Source organism: Panicum hallii, chromosome 1 (assembly GCF_002211085.1).
Source record: "Panicum hallii strain FIL2 chromosome 1, PHallii_v3.1, whole genome shotgun sequence".
In the NCBI taxonomy this organism is placed as follows: Eukaryota; Viridiplantae; Streptophyta; class Magnoliopsida; order Poales; family Poaceae; genus Panicum; species Panicum hallii.
In genome coordinates, this window is record NC_038042.1 from 48,847,577 (window position 1) to 48,859,862 (window position 12,286).

The window sequence follows — 12,286 nt, forward strand, 5'->3', positions numbered from 1 at the left end:
TAGGTTTGAGTTGAGTTGGCATGGTACGGCGCGAGTTGACGTTCCAATCCAACCAGCCGGCCGGACGGCCGGTGTTATTTCTTTGTTAGTAATTTATTCTTCTTCTTCTACTTAGTTCATTTAAATGACTGCACATTTTTTTGAATAAACTCGACTGCAAAATGGATCCAATAGAATTATGTTATTGTCATGCGCACCGGCGCCATGGACGAAGAGCCTTTTATGAACAGTCCTATTCGTTTTCTTTTAAAAAATAAACGATAGTGCCATTTTTATTGAGTTTTCTATTTGTACGTATCAGTAATTTAGTATCACGCCCTTTTGCCACATAAGCCCTTGCAAAATTTTCAATTCCAGAACATGTTTAGCAGAGCAACAATTTTTCAGGGTTGGTGGATCGTTAGCCGCCTAGCCGGTGGGCAGGGCAGGTCAACACGCCGGGACTTGGACGGAGGCCGCCTGGGGCGGCCGGGGCCCGGGGCGAGTCGGCGGGGTATAAAAGCGGCGGACGGAAGAGGGAAGCCAGTGCGATCCATTCTTATAAATCCCTCTCCCCCTCTCTCCACCTCTCCCTGCGAAGTCAAATCTCACCAGTTGTTGTCTACTCTGCTCCGCGCCGCGCCGCGCCATAGCCCGTAGCCAGAGCGGCAACTGCGATCCTTCTTGGTTGATCGCCTGAGGTTTCCTGCAGCGAGGTAAGCGCCGTCCATTCCGATTACGAAGGATCGCGTTCTTGCGGGCGGCTGGGACAGGGGAGTCTCGTCGCTGCTAGTTCGCCATTCCTATGTGTTATTTTTCTGCGGATCTGTTCGCTTCAGAGTTACACTTAATTTCTTCATAATTAGAAGTACCTTTCCTGGAAATAACTGCCTGTGATAGAGATCGTCCAGCTTGTCTTTGGGGACTGTTTCTTTGTTGGTTCTTTGTGGTGCTCTGTTCCTAGGGAGTGGTTGGGGACGATATTTTTTTTAGAATTAAATCAGCGCTTTAAACTTGTAGGCTGCGAGATCTCGTCATCCTCTCACCTCTCTTTTTCTAAAGTAATTGGTTGCTGTACTAGTTTATTCTGCTCTGTAAAGGATCTTCTTATGAAAGATGTTGATTTGGTCACTTGTAGTGACTTAAGTTATTCCATACCTTGATCAGCAGAACATGCTATTATCGCAAGATTAACTGTCAAAATATGGATAACAACAAATCAGTTATTGTTTATGGAAACTAAATTGTACTTGTATAGTTGCGTGTTTTGACTTCCGAGAGGAACTTTTTAAACTGTAATGTCAGTTTGTTTGCTCACTGTTCAGTGGCTATACAAGTGCCACGTTCATATTGCCTCGAGTTTTCTTAGCATAACAAACACTTTACAAGCAAAAGGTTTTTGCAAAATTAAATAGTTTCATAGAGGTTGAATACATGAGTAGAACTTAGCATAGTTAAAGGCATATGGAGGATTTTTTTTTTCTGAGAGAACATAAAGCGGCAGTTCCTACTTCATATGATTCAAAGTATTCATTTTTCAGTTATGCGTCATTGACTGTTCTTTTTCTTTTTTTTTCTTTCCTTTTATTTAGAAAAGGTGAGCCTGATGTCAGATAATTACCCTGCTCAACATAGTAATTTACAACATATGCATAGTTCAACGAATTGATTTCAGTTCCCCTGAATATGATGGAAGCCAGTTCGACGGATTTCTTTTATAAAAGATGGTTTTCGTAACTAGATTATAAACTCATAGCAGCATATTACTATTTAATAGCCCATAATCTCTGGTACATTAGAGACAAACTTTTCTGGAATTCCTTTTAATCCTTTTTTGCTTTCTAGAATTCCAAATTTTTGTTTCAAAATTGTATTTTCAGTATAACCTGTCTGTCAATCACAAGCGCTCGATGGTCTTGCTCGGCAATGTTTTAGGATTGCCTTGCCTTCATGACCTGAACTATACTAATATTTTCTGTGTCTTCTGTTCTGTTCTGTTCTTTGTAGCAAATTTTCTTGTTAAATTTTGTTTATTAGATTACATACACCAAATTTGTTGGATAGATTCTAAATTAGTTAATTGACCATTTTATGCATTGTGTCATTAATAGTACCTTCTCAAATTTCCTAGGTTTTTATCTAAAGGAAGAAGGAAACAATACAATTATCATGTCAGGAGGGTCGTCTGAATCTTCCCCATTGTCTGGGCAAAATAGCTTGAGTTCTCTATCAAGTTTCAAGGACCTTGAACTATCTTCAGAGTCCGGTTGCTTGTCCATTGTTGTACTAGGTGCCTCTGGAGACCTTGCTAAGAAGAAAACTTTCCCAGCACTCTTTCACCTTTTTCAGCAGGTAATGTGAACGCAGTAGCAGTTTTTACATATTATAACTGTAAATGCACAAGGAATTGCAAACTTCTGATGCAAGAGTAGCAAGCAAGAGCAAAGGTTGATCCATCTGTTTTTGAAGTATATCAGCAGTGCACTGCAGAACATCGTAGTATAATATATTTGCATTTCCTATATATAATATGTACATATAAGTTTCTTAGTTTTGCACATGTACAAACTTGTGAACCTTAGTCGCTGCCTCTTCGATATCTATAGGGATTTCTGCAAGCTGGAGAAGTCCATATATTTGGGTATGCAAGATCAAATCTTTCTGATGATGGATTAAGAGAACGCATCCGTGGGTAAGATCCATTTTACTTGAATTGATATAATTTCGTTACAGGATTACTATGTCTGTATGATGGGTTGCTTCCTGTTTCCTCCATTTTTTAGTAAGATGGAAACATTACATTATTCTTTCTCTTTCTGAGTATATAAATGCACTATTGCTGCAGATACCTCAAGGGAGCTTCAGATGAACATGTTTCTCAATTTTTGCAGCTAGTAAGTATCTAATATTGTGTATTACTCCTGAATCTTGAAATGTTCAACTTCTATAATCATGTTGAATTTTTCCTACAGATTAAATATGTTAGTGGTTCCTATGATAGTGGCGAAGGATTCGAGTTATTAAATAACGCAATATCTGAGTATGAAACATCAAAAAACAATGAATCGGGAAGCTATCACAGACTATTTTATTTGGCATTGCCTCCATCAGTCTACCCATCAGTATGCAAAATGATAAGATCGTATTGCATGAATCCATGTAAGTACTCTCAAAAAGTCTCTCTCCAACTGAACTTTCCTGTAATTAATGATGCTAAAGCTAATAATTACATAGCAAGATGTAGAAATAAATATTTGAAGAACCAATAGTGGGTTTTGTTGATTTTTTTATATTTTTATAAGTTTCTTCCCTTCTTGTTGGTGCCTCATTTTGTGTTTCATCTCTAGCCTACCCTAAATTCCTTGGGACTAAAAGGATTTGTTGTTGCTGTTCGGAAACAGAGAACCAATATTCTTTCTTTTTTATTGTCTACGTAGTTTCCTGGAAGTTAGAACATCCAAAGTTCCATTTTTTTCAATGTAAAGCGTTGTTCAACTTGTCAGAAGAATAGTTTCATTACCACTTTCCACCCTTGTTTCTCTGCAATGCTATTTCACCAAGGCTGATGCTGTTCACATCATGTTGATCATTCCTTTGAAAGTCCATGCAGATGTAGCCTGTAGTTTTTTGTCTTTTCTAGAAGCACTCAAGCCATGCTGCATCAAATTTTCACACATAATTCAGAAAGATAACCAAGATTGATGCATTAATTTGGAGTTTATCATACTATCTAGTTTCCCCTGTTCTTCTTGTGTAGTTGTGCTAGAAATTTATGATATCAATAATCAATTCATATTGTACTTTCAGCTTCACACACTGGTTGGACAAGGGTTATTGTTGAAAAGCCCTTCGGAAAGGATTTGGACTCTTCAGAGAAACTGAGTGCCGAACTTGGAAAGCTGTTTGAAGAAGACCAACTTTATAGAATTGACCACTATTTAGGAAAAGAGCTGGTCCAGAACTTGGTAAGATATGCGACTTATACTGAACTCTCTATCTTCCTATATGCAACTGTTTCTCATATTACCATATTTTTTCAGCTCGTGCTACGTTTTGCAAACCGCTTATTTTTGCCTCTCTGGAATCGTGACAATATTGCTAACGTACAGGTAAGCTCTTTTCTAGGTGGTTAGAGAACTTCTTTCTTTTTAAAATCATAAGTTGAATTTTCTTAGTTGATCCCACGTCTTTTGTCAGTTTGCCTGAAAAAGTTTAACAAAATTGATGTCGGAAAGCTGGAAGGTTTTCTGTGATACTTATGCAAAATATATATGCTTGAATGTAACAAAGTCGATTCTACAGATCGTATTTAAGGAAGACTTTGGAACCGAGGGACGTGGAGGATATTTTGATCAATATGGGTACGTTGGAAGCAACTGCATTATTATATGATGGTTCTTTGCATAAGCATTTGTTGTAATCAGTAGGCACATATGGCAGTAACTGAAACTCAAGTTATAGAACATATGTTCTATACTTCTATCTATTGTAAATGGTGCACCTCTGGTCCTAATAGGTCCTTTGATCATGTGTCTTTATACTTTTGGAAGAAAACACTAACTGCACATCCTATGCTGCTTTAGACTTGGAAGACAAAAAGAAAAATACTTCCTTGTGACCATTTTTTTCTGAATCTAAAGTCCATCCTACTTGCACCACCTATTTACACACTACCAACAGTGTAGCTTCAATAGCTGTACTTTTATTTTTTTTATAACATTCTTTTTAATTTTGAGAGAGCATATAAGCACTATCATTCTTAGCTTCAATAGTTGTACTTTTATTTTTTTATAACATTCTTTTTAATTTTGAGAGAGCATATAAGCACTATCATTCTTATTTATCACTTAGAGGGCCTTCATATGCTGCTGTTTTTCTTCTCGCAATCCGAGTATCTGACTAACGTTTTGTTGATGCAGTATCATTCGTGATATCATTCAGAACCATTTGTTGCAGGTGAGGATATCCTTATGGACTTTTTCGGCTTTTGTTTAAATAATTTTGCAAACACTATTGGCCATTTACTTTCTAATTTGAACAATAGCAGCAGTTGTTTACTTTAGGGACAGCCAACACTTAGCATGCATGTCATCACCACTCTAATGCTAAATCTTCTGAAGAGACACAGCAGATACCTGTCCTTAAAATTTCTCATAGATATAGCAGTGTTATATTCTGGAATTGAGAGCTCTGGTATGACTGTTCCTCTAATTTGCAGGTCTTCTGTTTGGTGGCTATGGAAAAGCCTGTCTCTCTTAAACCCGAGCACATTAGAGATGAAAAAGTCAAGGTCCTTACTTCTCGCATCCCTTTATTTTATCAACTGACAAGAAACTGGCCTCTAGACACTTCTTGATGTGATACGCATTATATATCATTTGTTGTTGCTTACAAGTTGCAAATCCATTCATCTTTGCCTTTTTACTCCAAAATGCCAGGTTCTGCAATCAGTGGAGCCTATAAAGCATGAAGAGGTAGTAATTGGACAGTATGATGGCTACAAGGATGACCCTACTGTGCCAGATGAGTCCAACACCCCTACTTATGCATCTGTTGTACTGAGGGTACACAATGAAAGATGGGAAGGTAAATATTACTTGATGAGTTATTCCAAAAAATTCCTAATATCAAGAAGTTCTGCAGACTTCCTTAACTAGACCACATTGTTGAGATTTGGTAGTTCCCATTCTGTATACATATGCGGATATGCCATTATGATGGTGTCATAGTCATACTTCTGAACGCTGGAATGTTTATTTTTGTACTGACATACAAATATCTACATCATACAGGAGTTCCATTCATTCTCAAGGCTGGTAAAGCACTAAATTCTAGGAAAGCAGAGATACGTGTGCAGTTCAAGGATGCTCCTGGTGATATTTTCAGATGTACGTACTAAATTCTTCACAATTTTAAATGTATTGTTAAGTATGTTCCTGCAAATGCTTCTAACTGTTATTACTCATCCCTCCCTAAGAACTTGATTTATATTGTTATTACGAACTTGAGCGGTTTTGTTTGAATGACCAAATTTCCATTTAAATTGTCTGTTTGTACGAAAGCATCTAATGCTTTGTGCTCGTTTTTTACCATGGTATAGGCAAGAAACAAGGAAGGAATGAGTTTGTTATACGCCTGCAGCCATCAGAAGCCATGTATATGAAGTTAACAGTATGTACATTTACTTTCGCAAACTCTAGCACTTAAGTTTTTCACTTTTGTCAAAGGAAAAATAATCCAGAAGAATTGTCGGTTGACATAAATAAACTGCACGAACTTTTGTAGGTCAAGAAACCTGGACTGGAAATGGCAACTGAACAAAGTGAGCTGGACCTATCCTACGGGATGCGTTACCAAGATGTTAAAATCCCAGAAGCATATGAGCGTCTTATCTTGGACACGTATGCACTGCTCAATCCTAGTGCCAAATTTGTTTGCAACGCATTCAGTTACTTGCAAGTTTCAGAAGGAAAAAATAAGTTTCTTCCTCGGTCATGGTCTACTTACCAATGCCAATGTATGTTTTGACAGGATAAGAGGAGATCAGCAGCACTTTGTTCGCCGAGATGAACTGAGGGTTTGTGATTTACCATACATATTTACTTCCTTTGCAATGGGCTCCCTTGTAAATAACTGAATCTGTTTTTCTTGCTCTCAGGCTGCATGGGAGATCTTCACTCCTTTGCTTCACGACATCGATGATGGCAAGCTGAAGTCCGTTTCATACAAACCAGGTACCCGAGGGCCACAGGAAGCCGATGAGATGAGCAGGAGGATGGGGTATATGCAGACCCATGGCTACATATGGGTACCGCCAACCCTTGCTAAGTTTTAGATGTTTTGTCAGTTGCCGTGTAATCACAGAATTACAGAAAGCTCGGTCGCCTGATCTGAATGTGCAAACAAGCACTGGGGAGAAGAGCCCTTGTAATACGCGGGTCATGTAATAAGAGAAACTTCTGTTTGTTGAAAGCGTGTACCGTTTACGATATGAAATAAAATTTTCATGCTCTGAATGCACTTGCTGTTTGTCAACTTTTTTTAATATATTTGTTAACTTTTTTTTCCTTGAGCAGCCACACGTGATTGCAGCTTTAACAGTTGCCAAGCAAGCTTAAGACCAACTTTAAAGACAAAGTTAAGCCCAACAATTTTCAGCTGCTTGTCACTTGCTAGTTCGTGTTCACCGTCCAGTCGTCAATGTTAGAAGTACAGAACATGCTTAGCGTTCTGATTTATTCTGGTTCAGTTTGTTAACTAATTGGGTGTAAAGAACTGAGCCTAACTCAACTGGTTGGAGTGGGAGGTGGGGTTGTGCATCACAACTACCCATGCTAAGATGTCTAGTTCCTCCTTGATGCTTCACAAACCGGGTGATAGCAGGACATTACAGTCGCCAAACAGCAAAGAATGCTAGACTTTTTGCTAACACCATCCATGCTCATTCGGTTAAGGTACATACATTACAAAGCATGTAAAGCAAGCATCATTCAGGCAGCAGCCCGAAACATACTTCACTCAGAATCTGCAGTAGTTTCATAGTTTTGTGGCCCCACTGATAATTCACGAACAAAAACTTACTGGATCCAATACCAGCACTAAAACAAATTCAGCGTGTAACACAGCAACATACATAGTAAGAACTCTGGCATTGTCACAGCAGTTCATCGTTCACCGCCCGATCCCCAGCGGGCCAACACTATTTTCTCACTCAGTCTTGATCAACTTCTTCACAATGCTCTGAAGAGCCGGAGCACTGGCACTGCACTTCTGATCAGTGAAGCACGATCTCCCTTCCTCGGCTGCCTTGCACAGTTGAGGATCCATGGGCACCTTACCGAGGAAAGGGACCCCCATTTCGATGCACATCTTCTCTGCCCCGCCCTTGCTGCTGTCAAACACCTCGCTGCATGCCACAACCGATAGAAGCTCGGGCACTTTCTCCCTGATGCAGTTCAGCACCCACTCCGTAGCGTCTGTCTCGCCCGACTCACCTGACTTCATGAACCTGAGATCTGAAAGTGGCTGCCTCAGGCCACTCATGTTCTCCACAACTCCCAAGACTGGAACACCGACCTTCTTACAGAAATTTATCTCCTTCCTCACGTCGATTAGAGAGACCTGCTGCGGAGTCGTGACAATTATCGCACCATCGATTCCTGTGGCCTGGAGGTACTGCACAATCGAGATGTGTTCATCAGATGTTCCTGGAGGTGCGTCCACTACAAGATAGTCGATCTCCCCCCAGTCAACATCCTTTAAGAACTGCTTTATCAGTCCATTCTTGCGGGGACCCCTCCATATGACAGCATCATCTGGGTTAGGCAGCATGAAACCAATTGACATAACACCAAGGTTTGACTCAACATAGACCGGGGACCAGCCAAGGTTGCTTTGATGAATATCCTGACCCTCCAGCCCTAACATTTTTGGGATGCTAGGGCCACAGATATCTATGTCAAGAAGGCCAACCTGATGCTCCATTTCAGCTAGGGCAAATGAGAGCTGAGCTGAGAATGTGCTCTTTCCAACACCTCCCTTTCCAGACAGAACTAGTATCTTGTGCTTCACCGTAGCCAGCCGCTCAACAATAGCAACCACATCTGGAAAATAAAATCAGTCTGTAATTAGTTCACTTAGCTTCGAAGAAATAGAAGTGGCAACTAAATAACATTCCTGCACATATTAGTCACCAATGGCTGCGGTATGATCACACTAAAGAATGTGCAGAAATCCAAACTCACTAGTAAATGATTACCAACTACCAGCGTTGAGGCAATCACACAAATTTCAACAATTTAACCATGATGTTTTGCTCCGTGAAATGTATCCAAAATAAATTACATATCACATTGAAGGTCCACCTTATTGTCATTGAGGTCAATTATCTATTTACATCACCGACTAGAGTCACATTGTGGTCCTGATAGCATACCCTTCAAAAAACCACTAAGTGTAATACAGGGATAGAGGATGATCAAATGAGGTCTTCCCTCAGCAATCTGAAATTCTTCAGTCCTTCAGATTTACTACAAGCAGGTGGACAGTGGCCAAATTTTTCAAGAAGCTACTAAATATTGAGAAAAGATGGAATTCACTAGAGCAACTTTAGTAAATACTTCAACATACTGACATTCAAGTAGCATTTATCAAATTGCAAACCTCAAATAGTTGGAATACGATCCAAATATGAAGCCCATGCACTCTTCTAATCTCTCTGACTCAAAATTAAAGATTCATCAAGTTCGAAACTTCAGCAGCAGCAGCAGTAGTGCATTTTATCTTTTTTTCCATTATGATTAAAGGGATGTGGCACCAGGATATCAGGTAGCCCCCTGGCGATCACTAAGCTCTTGCAGCTGTAGTTCAGTACGCACGCACTAAGACCTCCAAAACAATTGCTAAATAACAAGTGACACGCACCTTAATCCTTTCATTTGCCATTAACAATCCAGCAACTAAAAGAAATACCACCCTTAAATCCACTAATCTTCAGGGGCCATTTGTATTGATAACAAAACATACAAAATCTGCAGCTCAGCTACTGTAGTAAAACCTAACTAAACTGCGCTTATTGTCAGGAAGCATAGACCAAACTAAATTATATGATAGATGACAGTAAGACGGCACCAGAGCAAGTCACAAAATTGAATGGGAATTCAATACAAGTACATGGATGATCTGATTACCGGGATCAGGGCCCTTGGGGGCAGTGGCGCAAATCTGCTGGTTGGGGCATCCGGCGCAGGCATCCGCCTTCCCCGCATCCTCCGACTGCGTTCCAGGGCAATCTGCGCGACAGCGGACAAAGCATACTTAGAAATACTAGTAAAAACCTCGAACCAAGCTTGGATAGAGAAAACCACGCGATCGGAGCTGGAGCTGGTGCGTGAGGCCCTAATTCGTGCGTATCAGCTAATCCTCTTTACAAAAGTACTATTCCCCTTTCCTCTGTCACGAGATGATGCGGAGCCAGAAAAATCGACACCAAACCCATCGAACCGAGAAGGGGTGAAGAAGTGAAAAATCGCGGCCCCTAGAAGGAGAAAAGCAGCGATCTCTTACGCTCGTTGGCGTCGTCGGGGACGTCGACTCTGCTGCCGCCGCCGCCGCCGTTCTCCATTGCTGTGTGGGGTTTCAGGCTTGGGTTCGTCTCGTTGCGGATGGGAATGGGACGACGAGGGGGTTGCGTTATAGCCCGGCCCGGGGAGTATACTCGACCGTTTGATGTTGATCGGACGGACGGGAGGCTTTTGTTGTGGTGCGGCGGTGCCGGGTGTTCGATTACAAGTTTGCATCTGGTTCTTCGTTTGCTTCCGTCATTCTCCTACCCCTATTTTCTCGAGTTGACCTTGAAACGAATTTTAAATTTCTTTTAAGAAAACAGCAATGTTCAAAGAATATCCATGACGAAGGAACATAAGTGATTGCGCAAATACAAGCTCAAGGTCAATTGGTTACGCATCTCATGGGATGGTTGTACGGTAAACAAGCTGCGTAACCAAACCGCGAGTATGATTGCTAGGCAGCTTCGAATGTGGGTAGGTACAAATTGTGAAATTGTAGTACCTCTGGGCTCTGGATCTCCCAAAGCCCCAAGGCTGCAAAATCTGATCATTTCAGATGCTACTCGTGCTGTACTTGGAAGAGGCCAACAACTTCAACTTCTTTTTTCAAAAAATAAAGAAAAAAAATTAATGGTACAAGAGCATAGATTATAAGGTAGGACAACCTTCGCCTATTAAAACATCCAGCACCATAAGATATGATTGAATACAATTCATCGTGGAATGCATAACTTATTAATTGATATCCATCCCTGTTTGGTTTTGTATGGACGTACGGATGAAAATAATATCGCGAGGTTTAACTTCAAAAGATTAAGGGACTGTTCGTTTCCCACCCTCTAAACTTTAGACCCATCACATCAAAGAGAATCTTGCTATTTAGAAGTATTAAATAAAATCTGTTTATAAAATTTTTTGCACAGCTGTGTACTAATTCGCGAGACAAATTTAATGAGCCTAATTAATCCATAATTTGCCACAGTGATGCTACAGTAATTATTCGCTAATCATGGACTAATATACCTCATTAGATTCGTCTCGCGAATTAGCACTAGGGTTCTGCAATTAGTTTTGTAATTAGACTTTATTTAATACTTCTAAATGATAAGATTCTCTTTGATGTGACCCCTCTAAACTTTAGGTACCCGGAGACGAACACACCCTAAGATTATTACTTGTACGTATGTATGTACTATGTTATAGGAGAATTTGTACATAGATACTTATAGGGTTTAGATAGGTTCGGGGCCGCGATGTGCGTAATAACCTACATCCTGTATGGTGGTTTGTATTGTCTAGATTGATTATCAGTATGATGGTTGTCCTTTGGAAGGGTTCTGCCCGCCCCTATATGCTCTACGGGACAGTGTTATATGGAATTCTAGACCGATACTACTTTAGAAGTCCTACTTTAGAAGTCCTACCCGAGTACTGCTTGGATAGTTTCCTTCTGTAACGATTAGTCCTAGTTGTATCTGAGTACACCGCATGTAAGGTAGAGGACATGCCCCATCACTTATTCTAGAGATTTATATGCCTTATGAGCAGTCCCGCTGCTCTCAGATCTGACAAGCCCCCGAGCTCTTCATAGCCAAGTACTGCAGCCTTCCGAGTACTTCTAAAGTCATCCTCGAGTTCTTCTGAAAATTCATCTTGTAGGTGTCTTCCGAGTACTTCCTTGGCTGCTTCGAGACTATGAGGTGGTTATGCCCGAGTAGTTTTAAATCTTCTTTTCTATGGGGTGCGATGAAAATCGCACTTCATATGGAGTAGCCCTCGAGCCTTAGGCTGAATCGAAGAATCACGCTGATGGTCAAATTAATCTTGAATCTTCTTTTGTTATCTTTCAAATATTTTTAGAAAATAAACTATCGATGACACATGTCATGTAGCCCTCGAGTCTTGAATCCAAATTCCAGAGATTTGGAAAAAGATCCAAATTAACGTGGTATACTTTGTAGTGTATTTTATAGATTTGAGTTGATGGTAAAAATTGGGAAAAATTGCTTTGAAATTCGAAAACCCTTTTTCAGGATAATATCCCTGAAAAAATGGTTAATCAAATAACTTTTCTAAAATTATTCTAAATTATCTCTCAAAATAAATGATATCCCTGATTGAACGTCGATATGATCTCTAAGTTAAAAATTTAAAAACTCTTATTTTGGAATAAAATCCTTGAAATAATGGTTAAACATTTATCTTCCCGAGATAAGTTCTTAAAAGCCTCTTAAATCGGG

The 12,286-nt window shown here is 40.0% G+C and overlaps 2 protein-coding genes across 2 annotated transcripts; one reads left to right on the forward strand and one right to left on the reverse strand.

Annotated features, from left to right (window-relative positions):
- The first annotated feature begins 404 nt into the window (after window positions 1-404).
- On the forward strand, window positions 405-6,999 carry LOC112892286 (glucose-6-phosphate 1-dehydrogenase, cytoplasmic isoform-like). Its single transcript, XM_025959447.1, has 16 exons — window positions 405-695; window positions 2,111-2,331; window positions 2,586-2,671; window positions 2,825-2,873; window positions 2,952-3,138; window positions 3,787-3,944; window positions 4,020-4,088; window positions 4,282-4,340; window positions 4,899-4,935; window positions 5,198-5,269; window positions 5,418-5,565; window positions 5,772-5,867; window positions 6,080-6,150; window positions 6,265-6,380; window positions 6,511-6,556; window positions 6,638-6,999. The coding sequence occupies exons 2-16, from the start codon at window positions 2,149-2,151 to the stop codon at window positions 6,812-6,814; spliced, it is 1,554 nt and encodes a 517-aa protein (XP_025815232.1). The 5' UTR covers window positions 405-695; window positions 2,111-2,148; the 3' UTR covers window positions 6,815-6,999.
- Window positions 7,000-7,423: 424 nt separating this feature from the next.
- Window positions 7,424-10,177, reverse strand: LOC112873025 (cytosolic Fe-S cluster assembly factor NBP35). The gene is made up of 3 exons (XM_025936059.1): window positions 10,045-10,177; window positions 9,669-9,770; window positions 7,424-8,582 (listed from the first exon to the last, which is right to left on the reverse strand). Exons 1-3 carry the CDS (start codon window positions 10,100-10,102, stop codon window positions 7,687-7,689), a joined length of 1,056 nt encoding a protein of 351 aa, XP_025791844.1. The 5' UTR covers window positions 10,103-10,177; the 3' UTR covers window positions 7,424-7,686.
- Between the last annotated feature and the right edge of the window lie 2,109 nt (window positions 10,178-12,286).